This window comes from Phaethon aethereus, assembly GCF_964289735.1.
Source record: "Phaethon aethereus genome assembly, chromosome: 8".
Taxonomy (NCBI): domain Eukaryota; kingdom Metazoa; phylum Chordata; class Aves; order Phaethontiformes; family Phaethontidae; genus Phaethon; species Phaethon aethereus.
The window spans coordinates 32,102,166-32,121,292 of NC_138584.1; the positions used below are offsets into that span (position 1 = coordinate 32,102,166).

Sequence of the window (19,127 nt, forward strand, 5' to 3'; positions counted from 1 at the left end):
CTGCTCTCTGGCCTACAGCTAAGAGTCTGGCATGCTGAAGCAACGGAGCAGGATATCCCCAACCTCTGCATACGGTGCTGCCAACGTCTTTCTCATCTTTGAATGCTTTGACCTGAAAGGCAGCTGCAGGCAGCTCCTGGCATCTCAGGTACCCGAAAAGGAAGCACCAGGGCAGCCAACACTTTCACTTTCACCAAGGTGGTGCACATGACGCAAAAGACGGGAATTACTGCTACGGCCCTCCAGAGAGTGTGGGATCTGACGGTTCACCCGAGTGCTCCTAGTCGCACTCTATGGATCGCCTGCCTCCGAGCCGCCTCACACACCTGGTCTGGAGTACAGCTGTGTAAGGGAAGCAGCCACAGGTTCCAAGGGGAGAAACGGTGCTTTTCACACGTAACAAGATGTACATCCCCTTTAGTCTTGCTGTTGGCTGGGGACAGGTGTATCGCCCGACTACAGCCACCACCCTGCCAGAGACAGAGTGCAGAGGATGCGCTAGATCCATCTCCCTCCCTGTCCCACTCCCCACTAAGTTATGATGCTGCAGAGAAAAGAAAAAAAAAAAAAATTGGTGTTCAACTTCTCAGACTTGGACCAAACCTCAGCTCAAACCAAGGTTAAACAGGCCCATTCTAAGCCTCTTAAAGACAGGATTTATATAGTAATTACAGTAATGGAAACTGATCTTTATAATTTTTATACTGCCTAAAATTCTGCTGTGTCATATGCATCTGCAGAGCCTGAGAACCGTGCTTCTCGGAGAGAGCACTGCAGTCTTCAAAGCAGCCATTCAAATGTATAATGGAGAATTATCAGAGCATGAGTACGTTCGAGATTATAAAGAAGCACGATGAGCAAGAATCAGAAATCCTGAGTTTGTATTTGAGACAAGCAGTATTTTTTAAACACTTTCTTTTGTTGGGAGTTTACGGAACTAGATCTGCCTCACACACGATGCAAACAGCACTGAGAGTGCCCTTTTTATTCTTTTATTTCCTTTCTTTTCCTTTGGCACAGTCTTAGGTCTAAAGAGTGAGCGTAGCGCAAAATGCAGCTCGTCCAGACAGAATCCTCACATCCACTTTCTCGTTTTCTCTGTCGTGCAAGGAAAAATACCGGAGCGCTAAGGCTTTGCTGTATGAGGAAGAACAACTTCAGAAGATTTGGAGATCTGATAGGGGGTTTGGCTCCACCTTCAGGAAGCAGAAGGCAAAGAGACAACAGGGTTTTAAGTTTCAGACATACTTTCTGCAGAAACTGAAACCTACAACACCCTTTTATTGACATCGACTGCTCCCCAATGTGTCTTTGCTTCACACATATAAAAGATTCCCTGATCTGATGCCGTGACATTTCTACATTCTTCATTCAGCTCTGAGAGTCCAACTCCTCCTAGAGGTACTTGAGAACCAGTGGCAGGATGTCCAAAGGTAGCCAATACATGAACAAACAGAGCTGATGATACATGAGCAAAAGTAAACGAAAAGCAGCTTTGAGGTGAAAAATAGAAGTTGCAATGCATAGGATGTCATAGAGCTGTATCAAGTATTAACAGCCATTTACACTGTCAGTGCTAAGGTTTCCATATAGAGTACAATTTTCTTATCGTTCACAGAGATTAGAAAGGTTCTCTGGGTAACACAGATGGACTGAGAGGAAGAAAGTGGGAAGACTCTTGATCAAATTTCAGTCTAGCAAAACACTTAAGCATGTGCCTAAAGTTAAAGTTATTTTTTCTCCTCAGATCCAGGCAGAAGATGCAAACAGAACAGTCTCTTGTATTTCACCTCTTGGCAGACTCTGATGCAGGTTGAACCCAGAACACAGTAGCTGGTTAAAAAGCATGATTTAAATGAATTAAAATGATGCATTTCTTAAAGAAGCCATATAGTGACCATTTATAATAATGAAAATGGCAAAGTAGTTAGGGATGAGATGACAGCGAGTTTGAAAGACCGTATGATGTATTAGTGAAATTATAGGTGATCACACAATTAGTGACAGTCCTGTGAGGGAATGGATACGTACGGATGCTTGCAAAATCTTGCCTTTGGCATTTCCCCAACCGGGTGCTTAAGCACCCAGCCTTATTGTATTCAACATCACTTTCTGGAGGAAACAGGTTTGAAAACTGCAGAGCAAGCAACAGGAATGGCTCTCGGTGCAGAAACGGACTAAACACCTAATGAATCTAAAAATAAAAAATCCCAAAACTGAGAAGAGATGCGAGAAGACTGAATAGACATAGCTGTGTAAGCAAATATAACTGAATATACTCTTGAGTAACAAACGAAACAATTCTTGATGGGGTGACAACAGATGTTCTCCAAAAAAATTCTAACAGAGCATTTCAAACACAAAGACCTTCCTGTGGAGCTGAGAAGTTTTACTGGCAGATGTACAGTAATACATCTTTGGAAACATAATAAAACCTAACATTTAAGGTGTTATCAGGTCCTGAAAGCAGAATTGATATCTTCATGTAATAAGTGGTAGGTGGTGGTGGAGGGGGAAACAGTTAGGATAACAAAATACTGTCACAGGAAGTTGCTATAGCATAGTTGTGACTTAAATCGCAGAAGGAACAACTAGTTCAGTTTGTTCTAAAATCTCTCTAAAGCTGCTCTTTCGAAAAATGAGCTCTAAACACAAGTAAAAGATGCACAGGCTGACCTAACTGAACAAATACAATCCAGAGTAATTTATTAGTATAGTCAGCACACCTAAGTATAACTGTTTTTGCACTGTGTGAGTGAATGCGAAGTGCCCAAAGCTGAATGTTGCTACCAGCTACTGCTCTTTCAGATCGTGGTTAAGCACATTGCAGAAAATCCTAAAATGGACATTTAAAAAAAAAAAGGGGGGGTGGGGGGAAGAGAAAAAAGGACATGTTTATGGAGTCATTTTTGCAACAACTGAACTGCACTGGTACTTAGGGAAGATTTGGATTTAACTCCTGGCATGGATCTGCAGCATCTTCAGTGAATAGCTTTACACAGGTTTTTAAAGGCTAGGCACTTAAAATTCTTTTTTTAAACTCTGGCCTTTACTTTTTATGTTCTTTATTTTTACAGATACAGAATAATAACTTCCCTGTCTCGTTGGAATGTTGAAAGGATTCCTGAATATCTGCAAGGCCAGCAGATATCATTTTATTGGGGAACGAGGCAGGAGGATGACATAGTACATTGTCTAATTATTTTTATTGCTTTGCAACTGTTTTTGGGAAAACAGTCCAGAGAGAAGATTATTCCAGTGTAGTCAGAGCAATCAGAACTACAGAAACACTAGGATGGACAACTTGATTGACAGGAGAAAGCTAAAGCAGGCAGCAACACAGAAAACCATCGTAGGACACAATTTTTATAAATATTGTAGCCAATTTATTATTAACACAGTGGGACAGCTTTACATCTTGCATCCCACTTTTCACAGCCCTTATGGTAAACATGCCATATCTGACAATTATGAGATGAAAACAAAGACCTCACTAACTCTCTACTGGCCCTGCAGTACTATCTGCTTACTCAGTTAACCCTCTCTAACCTTCAACTATGCAACTAAAAAGCAGGTACGTGTGTTCAGATGCAGAACAGTATCCCATTCAAGTTCCAAAGGTTACATCAGTGGCACTAATTTCTAAAACGCTTTACAGACAAAGGAGAGGGTTGCAAAAGTATTGGAAAGCTGCTAGTACAAGATAGAGGATCAAGTGGAGTACCATCTAAAGAGAAGAGAAAGAAAATTTTGCTAAGGCTCAAAATATTGCTTTGTCTGGTCACCCGTGGTTCATTCTGACTGCTACGACAAAGCAGTGCCGCCCCGAGAAAAGCATGCACTGGTATCACAAACCAGAGGGCATTAGGATGAAAGAACCCCATAGCAGCTTTTATTTCCTGGATTGGTTGACACACATCTTCTGTTTCTACAGAAACACTGCAACCTGGAACAACGAATCTTTCTCTCTGCTGGCTACTTGGTTTCTGGGATTAACAAACTATCGGATAGACCTCATAACTAATCACATTTTCATCTGATTCACACAAAATAGCTTTGATGTTCTTTTACGGATAACAAAGCACAAGATGGACACTGAAGTCATTAAGTCAAGCCCTCTGCTACTTGTACACATGGAGATACATTTTAGAATGAAATCTTGGGTGATGAGACCAAGGCTATTTCTTGTTATTATAAAGTCCATGGTAACTTCCTATTTTCACATCTTTACTATCAGCCTCAGGGTTAAAAAACAATAAGCAGACAAGTCACAGGATGATCTTAGCCATGAGATTTTATTTGATTCAAGCATTTATTTTCCATCCACTTCCTGTCTGTTTTTGAAAGTGTTTCAGGAAACAAAACTGACATGCACAATGAGAATCCAGTGAAAGAGAGACAAAAGCGAGATGCAACAAATACCGGGCAAGTGTACGAAGCTAACAGTGTGTTCCTGTCTCTCTCAACCCACAAGTAAAACACATGTTAGCAAGTATTCCAAAACTACACCTTTCTTGCATGAAGGAAAGAATTAATGTTAAGCACAAATTACTCTTTGTGGTTTATTCTCATTATCTGTTATGTCAGGTTACGCTGTTTTGGAAAAAAGCAGGATTTCTTTACATAGCTTTCTGTGCACCAGTCTTAATGTAGGTTTAAGAGAGACTGAAAACCACAAACTGCACTTTTAAAAATCAATTTAGGAATGTCATCTTTTGTAATTCCCTTAAAAATACCGTTTGTGGACACAGTAGTAACATTCTGAAAGTTTCATCTGAAAGACAATACAGCCCAGATTTTTGAGAAAATCTACACTGAAGTTTGTATCACGCAGATCTCTCACTCTCACTCAGTTACTGCCAGTTTTCATTGAAAGGTGAAAGGAATGCTTAAAATTGGTCAAATAACATGAAGATTCTGTTGACATGTTTTCTGTCTCTGTATGTATACACTTTTCTATCAAGGAACATCTAAGTAAATATTGGTTGTCCTAAAGGCTTTGGTCAAACAGCTTTGAAGGACACAGAATTTATTTCACTGAAACACAACTGATCTAAAAGAAGAACTTTTTAAGGGCTTTCTTAATACAAAGAATTCACTTTTTTGACATTCTGCAGCTGTAAAACACAAACACCAATTTCTTTTCAGAAAAAGAAGGTATGTATTTCACTGTGGATGGTTGCAAGGGAGGAAAAAAAAAAATCAAAATAAGCAAAATTATTCATTCCTATTCTAACTTCAGGGCACCCCAACATCCACCCTCCTTTTTCTGATGTGTCATCTACAGTTCTATTTTTTATGCATCCGTATTTCTACTGTTGATCAGCAATGACCAAATTTTGCAACTTGGCCAAAAATTTGTCTTTAAGCTTTACAGAAATGATTATTTAAATTAATGGAATTTCACAGGATACACCAGCACAAGACTTAGGGCCATCTGGATTTTAACTAACAGGGGAGAAAGAAAGGCAGTTTCTATGGCTTGGGATATTTAAGTTCATTTACAAACTGCTACACATAGTTATGAAAACAGACCCCAAGTGTAATCCTGGCCCATCCATGCTAAAACTCTCATCAATTTCAATGGACTAAAGACCAGCATAAGTCACTCTGAACAACTCTTTCTCCACCCCTCTATAACAGCACTTTAAATTATACTTACAGACACAGAACAACATCAGTGCAAACTGTGAAAGTCTGCACATTTCACAAACAGTACCACTTAGCAAAAAACTATGTGCTCACAGAAATAGAGCAGTCGCAAAGAAACTTGGCGCCTTTGACGTACTGATTCACTTGAGGAATTTTCATATTTTATCATCTTTGTTCAATGTATATTTAATATTCAGCTCTGATGAAGCTAATTAGTAAGTCATCAGCAATTTCAGTGGACAACTGGATCCATCTGTAAAAATAAAATGCACCTATGCGTTTGTGACACTTACTGCCAGGGTTAAGGATAGGTCTGCATTTTCCTGAATGTTGCATTGGTAATAGTGAGCCGCGTAAGCCTTGCTCCATAGTAATCTATAATGTAACTAGAGCCATCGGAAGGTCCAACGATCTACAAGAGAAGAAGAACGAAGACTTTGCAATATGATGTGAAATATACACTTTGCGCTCATGTCTCAATTACTGCTAATTTTCCCATCATAAAATTAGTCATGCTTAATTAGTCAAACAGAAACTAGATTTATTTTGAAGTTATGCTGTAGTTTAACTATTTTAGTGAGCACTGTCTCAGAAGGAACATTTCCCTAGGGCTTCTAATCAACCAAATTACACAGCCAGGCGCTGGTACTAGGTTAAGCCGATAAGGATTTGAGTCACAAAATCAGGCTAACAAATGAGTGGGTTCCAAACCACTTTTCTTGAACAAAGGAGGGTACGCAGGAGAGCATTAGGTTGATGACAAGTATCTTTGAAATACTGCACAGGTAAGGAATGGAGAGAAGGAGAGAAGATCATGGCTTTTTTTTTCTGGAAATGCTAATTTAATGTGGAGTCACCAGGGAGATGAATAAGGAGAGATGAAAGATACTCTCAACTGTATCTGTAAGTGATCTGAGGCAAGATCACTGTGATAGCACAGAAAGGAATTTGAGAATGCGTATACTTTAAGAGACTTGTATACAAAGATGTATACTTTAAAAATATTTTTCTATAAACCCATAAAAACAATTTCTATATCCACAATGCATTTTAAGTTCATCATAGGCAATTTGTAATTCATGCTAAATGGATGCACTGCAGAATAAGACAACTTGGAAATTTTATGATGTCACAAGATGTCACCCCAGCTGGGGATTTAACCATCATGAATCCTACAGTCACAGCTCTCAGGTGATATGGGACTTGTATTTGGAGGAGAGGCAGAAAAAAAAAGTGGCAATGTCTTCTCTCCTGCACACTGCATGGACACTCCAGATGATGGGCTCCATTAGTATGAAGCACATGCAAACACCAAACTTCAGGATTCTGGAAACAGCAGAATATCTCATGCAAAGTTCAACACTCTGTGTCGCATAAAGAGCTCATAGGTTCTGACAAAGTGAATTTATGGTGTTACAGCTTTCAAGCTTTTCACTACGACTATTCATAGGTAGCTAATCTAATTTTTAATTCAAACAACAAATACATTGATATTTTGTATCCATATTCTACAACATCAATCTACAAACAGAGCTAAAATAAATGCCTTTATTTTTCAATACACAAAGGTTCTTAAGGCTAAAATGCTAACAAAGAATTAGCAATCAAATCAGAGCTTTAACAAACACAGATTTTTTTCCTGAAAAGGCTTTGAAAGCCCTGACTTACCTGCATTGAAATAAGTATGAAATCAATTAGGCTACCAATTCCACAAAATCCTACAGTGCAGAACTTTAACAAACCTAAAAAAGGAAAATAAAATTTAACTGTAGCTTTAAGCCAGTCACTATGAAGTTCACAGGTTTCTGGCAGCAATCACATCACAACTCTCTCCCCATCCCATGAAAAAAATAAAACCAAAAAACCAAAACCCCCCACACATACAGAAACAGACCTGAAGTTAAAGATCTTTAATTATCGGGGGAAAAAAATCAAACTGTATATTCATATTTCTACATCCTGAATACACTTTAAAGATATTAAACAATTTTTTTTTTAACAGATAAATATTCTTAGAAAAGGAAAGGCAAAAGTTGATAACCAAGTTACTGGAAATTTTCCTTTCTTTGACTGAGGCACAGCCAGAAAAAAATCCCAACTTGAGCTGCAAAATTTACTTATGAATAGAAAGAGGCTTTCTACCATCTCAAGAGTTGCAGCACATACTGATTTGATTTTCAGAACATGCTACTTTGGAGAACAATCCTTTGCATCATTTTTATATTTTTGCTGAAATAGGAATTTATTTTGAATATATACACACACATATATAAACACTTCTTTTTAACCAGTATTCAGAAATGTTATTTTTTGTATGAATAAATAAAAGATTAATAGAAAATATATGGGAATAGCAACTAACAGATAAATGTTTCATTGGAACTTGCCATGCAAGGCTGACTTTATTTGGAAAATGCCTTCAGAAGAAGGAGACTGTCTTAAAATCTTTTTTTTTTTTTAATATCAGTAGTTTCTTATACAATGAATATAATACAATGAGTACTATCTATACTGTAAGTAATACTTCAGCTGAGCTAGGCAAACATCTAGGTTATTTTGAGAATGAGATCCTCATCATGAAGACGTTTGGCTCCTTACCCAGGTATAGACAGTATGAAGAGAAACGCGTATCTGCTGCATTTAAGTCAGTTGTAGGCTACGCTGTACAGGGAAAACACAGTTCCCTGATAAAAAGCAGATCCTTACTGTGCTTACAGGGGCCAGCACACTTCTGAGGCAAGAGAGAAAGCACGCTGATAGCATCACCCAGCGTGGCATCCCAGAGCACCTCTTCCCACAGCCGCAAGTTGTGCTATGCTGCGTAATACCTGCCAGTAAAACCACACAACTGTTTTCCAAAGAGCGAGCCTGCTCTCGGTCAAACACTTGAAGGTCTCCTGACCTCCACCTCCTCCTCTGCGCTCCCCGCCTCTCAGAAGTGGCAATCTGTCCTGCATACCACCTCCTCTCCCCCATGCCCTGTTTATGAGGCTGCATGTGGAGGAGAGTGGGGGAGTAACTGCATGCATGCTGCAGGAAGAGCATCCCACTGTCTGGATATAGCTCCCATAGTTGACAAGATGAAACTAGCCTGATTTATAAACTCCAGGGAGACAGTTTATAATCTCTCCATGGAACAACACAGTAGCCCGAGAGAACAGGGCAAATAATGACCACAAAGATGAAAGAGTAGTAGCAGGACAGGCTTTCAGCTGATTAGAGGAAAAGCCTATGTGCATATTACAAGTGATGCCACTTAAATGTGCAAAAAGTGCATCATTTTTTAAAACAACTTGCTCCCAGTGGCTGATGCATGAGACTTGCAGCAGCCAGACATAGTCAGCCTGGGTACCAGTACTAGCAGTAGCGTAGCAAAACATAAGGGAAACAGACAGCTAAAGAAATGTTAGCCTTAGGAAACAACAGTTAAGACAATTAAATAATGTCAAACTCTGGTGAACAGTTTACTTTGTTATTGCCTGCATCAAATGCAGTCACCATTTAAGATACTTATTTGTGACGCTCCTTATACCATCTCCTCTCAAGCTCTGGTCCTGAACCTCACTGCCAGTTGGCACTTTAGGAACCCAGCAGTTCTCTTACCATTGCTGGTTCCAGCAGCAGCTCCAGTTTACTTGAGGAACTGGTGGCTCCATTATGTTACTGGATGTAGAGAACTGTTTCTGAACCTGGCATATGTTTCTGGAGTGCAGGGTAAAGTGGATTTTTTTCTTCCTCCTCACTTCCCTCCCCAAAGCAGATCACACTGAGAAAATAAATGGCTCTAATGCATGAAGGGAAAAAATAGTGCTCTTACGCAGTAATAACTTATAGTTTAGTTCAGAGTGTGGGGGAGAGGAAGAGGTTGCCTTCCTGTTTCTCCATATTCAATATCTTGTTTGTATTTGTGCTCTCTTTAAGCAAAAGAGAAGGAAAAAAAGAAACCAAAGAGCATTTACAGTCTTCACTACACTTGCACAAAATATTTCAATGCTATTACCTTTCTTTACCATTTTTTTGCCAAGGCATGGATGACCTAAAAAATCCCCAATCAACCATTGCCAAGGAATCCAATTTATTGATTTTTATTCTTTTTTTCATTTCTACTTTTACCTTTTTGGTTTTTTCTTCTTTACCTTTCAAAAGCTTGAAAACTTGACTTTGGAAGAGTTTAATTTTAAGTCTTTTAACTTTGGTTACTGGCTACAGTATATTCCAGTAGGGTTAACAAGCATGAACCGTAAAGAACTTCTATGTAAGAATGGATGAGTTATAAATCTATATGACTACAATATATTACAAATTAATTACTGCAAATTATTATTCCAAACCCAATGGTATAACAAAAAGGTGCATCTCATTGACTGCTTCCAAAAACATATCTTGTATGGACAAAGTAAGTGCTAATTATAGAATCTCACGGTAAAAAAAGGCACAGATGCTAACACAATATTATCGAGAAGGACATATAATGTTATTAAAGAAACAAGGGTTTGCATTTAATGGACAGAAACTCAAAATTCCTACCTAAAGTGACAGTAACATGTATAGCTTTTTCCAATTCATTGATCCATGCTATCTAGACTTAAATTTACTCCATTTGTCCAGCTCACAAACAAAGCCAGTGATAGTTCTAACATACTAATTTATTTAATTATAATTATTTAAAAGCGAATGACACCATCACCCTGGGAATCAGGTCCTAAAAACACTAACCAGACGTAGGTCTTTATTAAAGGTCCCAGCTTCTGCAGAACTGTTGTTAATACTATGAGCTATCTTGAAAGTATGCATTTGCCAGAATAAATTCCATATCCCAAAACACTAGGTTTACTGTAAAGTTTGTCCATTATTTTCCTGGTAAAATCAAGCATCATTTAAATAGCTGGCACATGAGTCAAAACCACTTCTGTTTTACTACCTCCCAAAGAATGCTGTGGTAAACACCAATCAAAGCAAACCTAAAGGAAAACTATGAATAGCAATAATTATGTTTGCTTATTAGGATTTTATCTGTTGGACAACTATATATGCATTTGTCACCACTCACTCCAACAGAATAGCAGGCTAAGGATAATAGAGAATTTTATCTTACTTGACAATAAAGTAAGGATTCTATAGTTGTAAATATTAAAACTATGACTGTCAGCCTTCATTACTCAAAATAATAAGTATACACATACAACTTGGTCATAACAATAAGCTTTACCTCAAAGAAAAAATAACAAATAAACTTACCTAATGCAGGATAGCCTAGATAAAATCTATCTGCTCCCAACCATCCAAGAAATAAGGACAGAGCCACTGCCACTTTGTAGGAGTATCCATTTCTGCCAAAAGAAACGAATAATGTAGACAATGACTACAAAATATATTTACTTGTACTTTTGAGAATTGAAATAGCAACTCATTTGCCTGCTGCTTCAGTTTAAAAAAACCCAAACAACAAACTTGTTATTTATCTTCAATTAACGGACACAGAATTGATAACATTAAACTTTTAAACTGGGTAGGCAACCTCCATAATGCAACCTCAGCTGTTGCAACTCAAGTATACTCTTCCAGAATACAGATGATTCTGAAACTAAATTATGATTTCTTGTCAAGAGAGACACAATTCAGTTTCTGATCAGATTCCCAGTTTTACAGAGCACTTCCTAACAGTTCAGCCCTACTGAGACAACCCTAGAAAGCTAAGAGGTGTATGCATACTGTCTGTAGGCATTAGTCTCACATGCAGCCAAATCGAAAGGAACAGGATAGACAGGTGAGATGTCAGCAGAGACAGTAATTGCAATGAGATCTGAAGGAGAAATGAACCATGGCCACTGGTTGAAGAAGCTGCAGGAAGGTTTCAACAAAAAGGGTAAGTCATGTATCCATTTACTACACTCTAAAGGCACAGACTCTCAAATGAAAAGAACTGTTGACGGTACAAAGAGGTACAGCGGTAGAGAGGTACCCTGAAGTTAAGCATCCCATGGTTAGTCATACAAAATACACAGATACAACAGACTTTTTGTGATTTATACTAATTGGCACCATTCTTGCCACCAGCCGGAGCGATGTGGCCACTTAACCACTCGTAACTTTCAGTCATTGCTCGTGTGAAATTTACACTAATAAGTGATCTAGAAACATATGGCTATCAATACTAGAACTTCCTGCATCCTTTGCTGCATTGGCCAATGGCTAGCTTCTGAAAAGAGAAGCAAACCCAAATGTAATTAGAACTCAAAAAATATTCAATAATTCACTGTTTTGATACATGCACTACTATGTGCCAGCAATTACTTAATAAGCCCAAATTAAACCCTTGGTTGACAGTTGAATAAAACATAGAGTTTCACAAAGACAGTAGCTAAGAAAGGTCCAAGCACCTTTATTAAGCACTTCCAATGCCAAATAAAGATCTACCTTTTTGCTTATTATCTAGACTTACTGACTTTAAAACTTAATGGCAACATTAAGTGATTAAATCATGACTCTTACCTCAATATTTGTTACTTAGCACTTATTAGCAACACAGAACATACTGGGTGTTCTTGGTACCTAATGTAACGTAAATTATCATCTTTAGAACTGCCTTGTTTCCACTGTAAAGAACACTAATGGTTTTATTTAAAAGTTGAGGTAAACTGTAGGACACTTTATCAACTACAAAGTGTCAACAACCCTCCAAGGACACTGAAGCATAAAAAGAGCTCTTACATAAAAGGTGGGAACACAGCAGAATTTGAGATACTCCTGATTAAAACCAGTAATAAACTGAGCACTTGCCTATGCATTGAGATGCTTTTAAAAGCAGAACAGTCTGCAACCTAGCCAACATCAAACTGATGGGCAGAAGAAATCTAGTATAAAATGGAAGCACGTTAACACTTTCACAAGGCTGCTTCCACTCTTGTATTTCCTTTGCCTTACTCACTCTTACAGATAAAGCCATGCACTGAAGACTAAACCAACAACTAGGAAAATAACACATCCCAGGCACCTAAAAGAATGTCTACAATTGGGTAAAAGATGCAATTTCTTTTCAGTTGCTCTTCTGAATTTTTTCTTGCTTCTCAGCCTCATCCAATCTTTGTTTTTCTGCACACGTTTCTTCCAGCTGCTATGTTAAAAACTTGTTCTTCCAGCTGTCCCACATCAGTTGATAATATGCAGGTACTGCTGTAGGTCACAGTGGTTTCTGTGCTCTTTCAGTGTCTCTTAGCACTGCTCAAAGACCTGTCCACACTCAACTTCATGAATTTCACAGACTACCCTTTGATGGATTCCTTGCCTGGAACGACAGTACTTCAGCAATGGACATTTCAAGTCTGCAGCATCAGGGCCTGCCCATATTGAGCCAAATACATGACAGAGCGCCAATCTGGGGAATTCTAGAATTTAGCAAAACATCTACTTCCAAAACATCAATTTAAAACAAAACCAAAGCAATCCTGACTCCCAGTACTTCTTTGCTGGAGCAACCTTATCAGCACTTACAAGCTTTTCCTGGAACTAATACTAGGAGCAACTTGAACACATCCACTTACACAAACATACAACATCTCCTGGTCTTGCTCTAAAATAACTGAATCCCAGAACTGTTATCTGGACTGTTGTTAAATTACAGTTTAGGCTAAGGACAACTTGCTGATTTGCTCCTTCTAAATGCTAGGGATAGAGATTAACCTGTTGTCCCCATGCTAGGGCAATCCTGCATGGGAAGATGCCTTCTCAAACGAATTTTCTGGTTAAATGATGTGCAATTATTTCTGCCAGAAGACAGTTACAGTTTCCATCAAAACTCAGATAAGATGCTGGAAAATCTCCAAGAAGCAATAGAAAGGGCAGGCCTATTGTTGTAATATCAAGCTGGAGATTCCTGCTCAAAATAATGTTTCTAACATTTAGGTAACATTCAAAATGCCTTATAAAAGGCCCATATAACAGTAAGTGATTAGATAACTTTTTAAAAAAGTGTACATATGAAGGATGGTAATATTAATCTTGCTGCCATTTTAACTGGCTTTGGGCTTTATCAAGGGCGTGCTTGTGTAAGTCTTTCTACATTCACAGTTGTATTTTATTGCAGTTTTCGGCAAGCCCACAAAGTGTCCTCTTCCCCTTCCACCATACTAACAGTCATGGGACTGGAAAAGCCACAGCAAGTTCTTTTGGTAGTGTAACCATTGATTATTTCATCATAAATAATGGTCATGATCAAGTAATAGACATCATAAGAAGGATGACATTTTTCTGCCTACATAGATTTGGTTTTTTAATTAATAAATGTAAAGAAAAACTACATTTAAAAAATGTTTCTAGAAAATATATTAAACCAAAAATATATGTATACAAAAAACTCCAAATGTAAGAATTACTGTCTACTCCAGAGAAGAAGCAGTTTTATTGAACTAGTATAGCTCATCTTATTCTCAGTCCCCATCACAGATGGGACTGAAACGCAATTGTTTTTGGACAAAAATGTGACTGAATTCTAGTTTGCTATCATTTAAATTTGATTAGATGTAATAATATGTTTTCTTCAATTTGCTGAGCTTTGACTGTTGAGAAGACTAAATACAGGGAAAATATTTACCAAGCTAAGAGGCAGAGCTGTACTTCTGAGTTAGGCAAATTACTGAGCCGTAAGTATCATATCAGAGTTATTTGCCCACTAGTGTGATATGGAATACCCAGCGAATATTACTGGAGTTTTAATTTCCAATGATTCCAGCAGGACAAAAGAAAAAGGCTCCTGCGTGAATCCCACAAAAAGGAGAAACAAATGGTACTGACAGGTGTTCGCTGATCATTAGCACTGGCCAGTTGGAACATTTATTGGCATCCAGAGCTCTCCATTGCTCACAACACGCTGTAGAAAAACTACGTCCATCGTTTTCACGTTTCAGAAACGGGCTCTTAAAAGACATAGAGGACTTGATTAAATACAAAGGTTGTTTAAAAATTGAGAACAGTTCCTCTAGAAGAGATGTTCTGAGGAACTGGAAAGAGACTTAAACTCTCCCAGTATTCATCCAAGCTACAACTTAAGCTGCAGCTAAATTTTAAGCTATTGGCACACTTTAAACTGGCAAGAACCTGTATTGCCACTGAACAACGCAGCCCAGTCCAGTCCTCCTTTCTCCACTCTCCCTTATCCTTGAGTTGCCCTCATCCTTCTGCTGGCACAAGCACGTGAAGCGACTGTACTGTGATTCAAATCGAGGAACTGATCCAATTTAGTTCAAACCCAGATCAGTTCCCTGATTCAGTATACAGCGGGGTACGTCAGGGAAAGGGATGGAGAGGTGTCCCCAGACAGCTCCTTTCAGCAGCTGTGCGGCTTTTAAGCATATGTGAAATGCTGCCTTCGCATTTGGGGCAAATTTTTGCCAGGGTAAAGTACTAAGTAAAGCAAAGGTAAAATACTAAGGTGAAGCAAAGACACAAACACAACTAAACAAAGAAAAAAGTGTCCATGGCTGAGACAGATTTACTTATAAAGATGCACACTGCATCCTTATACTACTTATAGTGTTTATTCAACTACTGGGCAACGTGTCCAATTCTACCTACTTCTCTTTTTCCTTCTGTCAACACATCACACTATTTTAGAAAAACTTCAGTGTGAAAGCAAAGACAAATTATTACCAAAAAAAAAGGTGTACTTACACATTGCGACATGCAATAGGCTTGTAAAATCCAACTTCATGTCCCGTAAAGACTTTTTCTATGCCAAGGTGATCTTTGCAAGTAATATTTGGTGCTGGCAGACATTGAACTGAGGACAAAAAAAACTATCTGAAATTAAGCAGTAACTGATTGGGTACTGTAGCAGTTTTTTGACAAGATACAAGTGAAATACACAAATGAAGTTATACTGTGCAACAGTCTTGATATGCAGCACAGTACACACAGACACATTACTTTCTAAAAAATAAGTATTTTTTAAGCCAGTCCTATGACTAATTTGTCTTTTTGAATGATACATATTAAGCAAAATATACAAACCTAATTGTTGCCCTAATTTTGTTGTAATTTCAATTTTGGCTCCGTTATAAGTCAATGTGAAATCTGAACCTGACATACCAGAAAACATTTTCATCGTAAGAACAATCAAATATTGGAACAGAGAGCTGGTGCCATCACCATCCTTAGAGGTTTTCAAGTTCTGACTGCACAAAGCCCTGAGCAACCTGGTCTGAATTCAATACCAATACTGCTTTGAGTAGGAGGTTGGACTATATGACTGCCTGAAGCCTCTTTCAATGCAAGTCATTCTATTATTCTAAGCTAAGGCTTGACTCTTAAGAGAAGCGAAGTGGAAATCAGAGCAGAAAGTGACATTTGCTAAAAGTTTGCAATATATTACCAGAACATTAGTCATTCTCCAATGTTGAAGTCTGTTGTTTTAAAGGGAAAAATGCCAGTCCTTTACCCACTTTCTATCAATTTTCAGTATTTGTGAGTCCTGTTGGTTGGCTCCAACAAAACACAAGCAAGGTTCAACATTTCTTTCCAGATTTTCCAATAATACCTACAGGCAAGAAAACTAGGAATTCGATTTTTTAAAAAATATCTATCAATATTGCATAGGGACCAAAACAGAAAAAAAATAATAATTTCAGGCTGTCAGTATCCACAATAGCCAAAAAATATGAGCAATGTCTGGACTTAACTGCTATGAAGTCCTACATGGATGTTATTCATCAATGTGCCTAGTCTAAGACAAAGAACTACATTCTTTCGTGTAAAAAGGTTAAGCAAAGAAAGCAGCGCTTTCTTTTACTTAGAAGAAACACATAGCAGTTTAAATATACTGATACAGGAAAGGCCACAGTTTTTCTGTCAATGTCATGCCTGTAAGACTTGGAATTTGCTACTCAATGAGACTCCTTGGATGCTTTCAATTAAATCCCTGTTTGTTTGGGTGATGGATCCCAGAAAGACGTTCAGAAACTGCAGTGCCTCAAGCATGATCCAGAAGATTAAGTTTTTATTACTTAGATACTACTGAAACAGGAAGCGACTCAAATGCTGTGGGGACAATCTAAAAACTGCTCTGTGTGTAAAATACTCTATACAGACACAGAAAACAACACTAATTAATTCAGCAGCTTTCCCTACTCTGAAGCTTATCCTGTTCAAATGTGTAATGTATTAAATACAATCACATGGTAACTGGTTAGACAACTAACAATTTGAGTTCTGATCAATCTCTCACTACAGAATATGCTTTCTGCTCACTGACTGGATGTTCATAATCAGGTACATGATATCAAAGATGATGTAAAGGACTGCATAACTTTAAAAAGGATCCACTTTGGATAGTACTTTCATCCAATCTCTGAAGTACTTGGAAAACCTTCACTATCCCTGAGCACCCCAGTGAAGAAAATTATTCAGCATTTATGGAAGACGTAATATGAAAGACAACAAGCATACACATGTATTTTAATCATGAGGACACATAAAGCAAAACTGTCATTTTGTCATTGGCTACTTATTTCAATGCCTGAGAACATCAGAAAAGCTAAAACATATGGTGTAAACCAAGTGATCAATTTAAGCATTTTTCTGTTGTACTCCAAGGGACATCAGAACTTAACATCAAAATAAATGTAAGTGCTTTCAAAACAGAGCGTCATGGCACTGAAAACTCCTGATGATGGAAGTCCCCATATTTCCTAAAAAAATTTAGAAAAATAGAAGATCTTGAAGGCAGTGCTGTCACATGTCAGTTCTTCTAATAAGTATATGCAAAATCAGTATGACAGGAATGGTTTGTTTTAATCACAGCAGTGCAGGACAGAGCCTAGAGGATATAACATACATTGAAGAGATTTACCAGAAACCTCACTTACAAATGTACCAATCAGAGGCAATGTATTTATTCATTTTTAGTAAAGCATCCAATCTACACAAGTGTTTTAGGCTTTCATACTAATGATATTACTAATCCCATGTTTTATAAAGCTCATCGAGCAGATACACAAATGCATAAATTGAACATTTCCTTGGAAAATGTAGCTACTGTCAATATAAGTTAGAAATCCTTACCATATGCTGTGTGATTTGTACAATTCATTGGTTCTTGTGTACTATTATCTATTTTAGGCTCATCGCACATATATGTTCAGGTAATTGAGGAAAACATTTTTCATAAGAAACACTACAACAGGTTTAGCAGTTAAACCCTGAGGATTTAAGATGCACCTTGATGTTAGTTTTCCTTCCCATCCATCCCCCAAAATAGGACCAGCACATTACCATACAGCAAATCTGCTAATCCAATTTAATACACCAATATATCGCATAAGCTCCACATTTAATTAGTGCTGCAGTCAGCACTACCTAAAGGAACTACAGTATTTATCAGTCATGGCCTCTGTATTTGAAGGCAACAAGACAGCACGGCTAATCTAGTCGTCTTCCCTTATTTCAATATCAGAGTATCTTTAAATTGAGGCATTTGGTTGAGATGATTTAATTTACAGTAACGTACCAAATTCAAAGAACACCTAAAAATTAACATCTGAAACGCCAGGAATTTGAACTAGAAAAAAAAAACTGAGCAGGAACTTATTTCCAGAGGTCTGAGCTCCCACAGCCAACTAAGAGCAGGAGATGAAGTTAACTTTTCCAAGATTTGCTTTCCTGACACTTTTGATCTGCAGCTACATCAATAGCCGTCAGCTACCATCAACAAACACTTTCTGGGGAAGGCCTGACATGCCTTTAGAGAGCCAGGAGCCTCGCAGCTAGTCTGTAACACCTGCGCCCGGCTCCTTCTGACTGTGGGGGAAGACTCGGCATTTTGCAAAGCCACCGCGCGTCCTGCAAAAAATAAGAAGGTGGAGGGGTGGGGAGGAGGGGTCTCCCATCCCATGGGACTTTTCTCTTTGAAAATCAGACACCCAAACCTGCATACAGGCACGCACTGTACCACCCCCAAAATAAGCCTACGCCGCCGCAAACGTACCCTCTACGGCTCCCTCCAGCAGAGACCCCCCCGGGGCTCCTGACCCGAGGCTTTCTCTGACACCCAGGGGCTCCCCCTCCCTGCCAGGCACCTCACACCCTCCACCTTCCCCTTCCCCTCCGCCCGAGGCAGCTGGAGACGCGGCCCCGGCTCAGGCAAGCCGGGACTGGGGCGAGGCGCCGCCGGCCCCTCCGCCCTCCCGGGCCCCATCGCCATAGCAACCGAGCCCCCGCCGCCCCGGCCCCAGCCGCGCTCAGGATATTGCCCCAGCCTCAGCTCGTCGCACTTGAGCGGCGGCTCCGTGCCCGCCGCTCCTCCCGCGGCTGCACCGGCGAACCAGAGGAGAAGCAGGGTCCAGGCCTCCACCGCGCCTCTCCGCCTCCCCAGTCCCGCCAGCAGCCGCTCCGGCCGGGCGGCCATGATGGAAACCGCCGCTGCCGTCAGCTGACTCGCCGGCCCCGGCGGCGCCGCGGGGAGGAGCGGGCCCCGTCGCGGGGAG

At 39.2% G+C, this 19,127-nt stretch overlaps 1 protein-coding gene across 1 annotated transcript; it reads right to left on the reverse strand.

Annotated features, from left to right (window-relative positions):
- Positions 1–5,953: 5,953 nt before the first annotated feature.
- On the reverse strand, positions 5,954–19,060 carry TM2D1 (TM2 domain containing 1; the record flags this gene model as incomplete). The annotated part of the gene is made up of 6 exons (XM_082003006.1): positions 18,891–19,060; positions 17,707–17,780; positions 15,319–15,427; positions 10,891–10,982; positions 7,321–7,394; positions 5,954–6,064 (listed from the first exon to the last, which is right to left on the reverse strand). Exons 1-6 carry the CDS (start codon positions 19,046–19,048, stop codon positions 5,954–5,956), a joined length of 618 nt encoding a protein of 205 aa, XP_081859132.1. The 5' UTR covers positions 19,049–19,060.
- Positions 19,061–19,127: the final 67 nt, after the last annotated feature.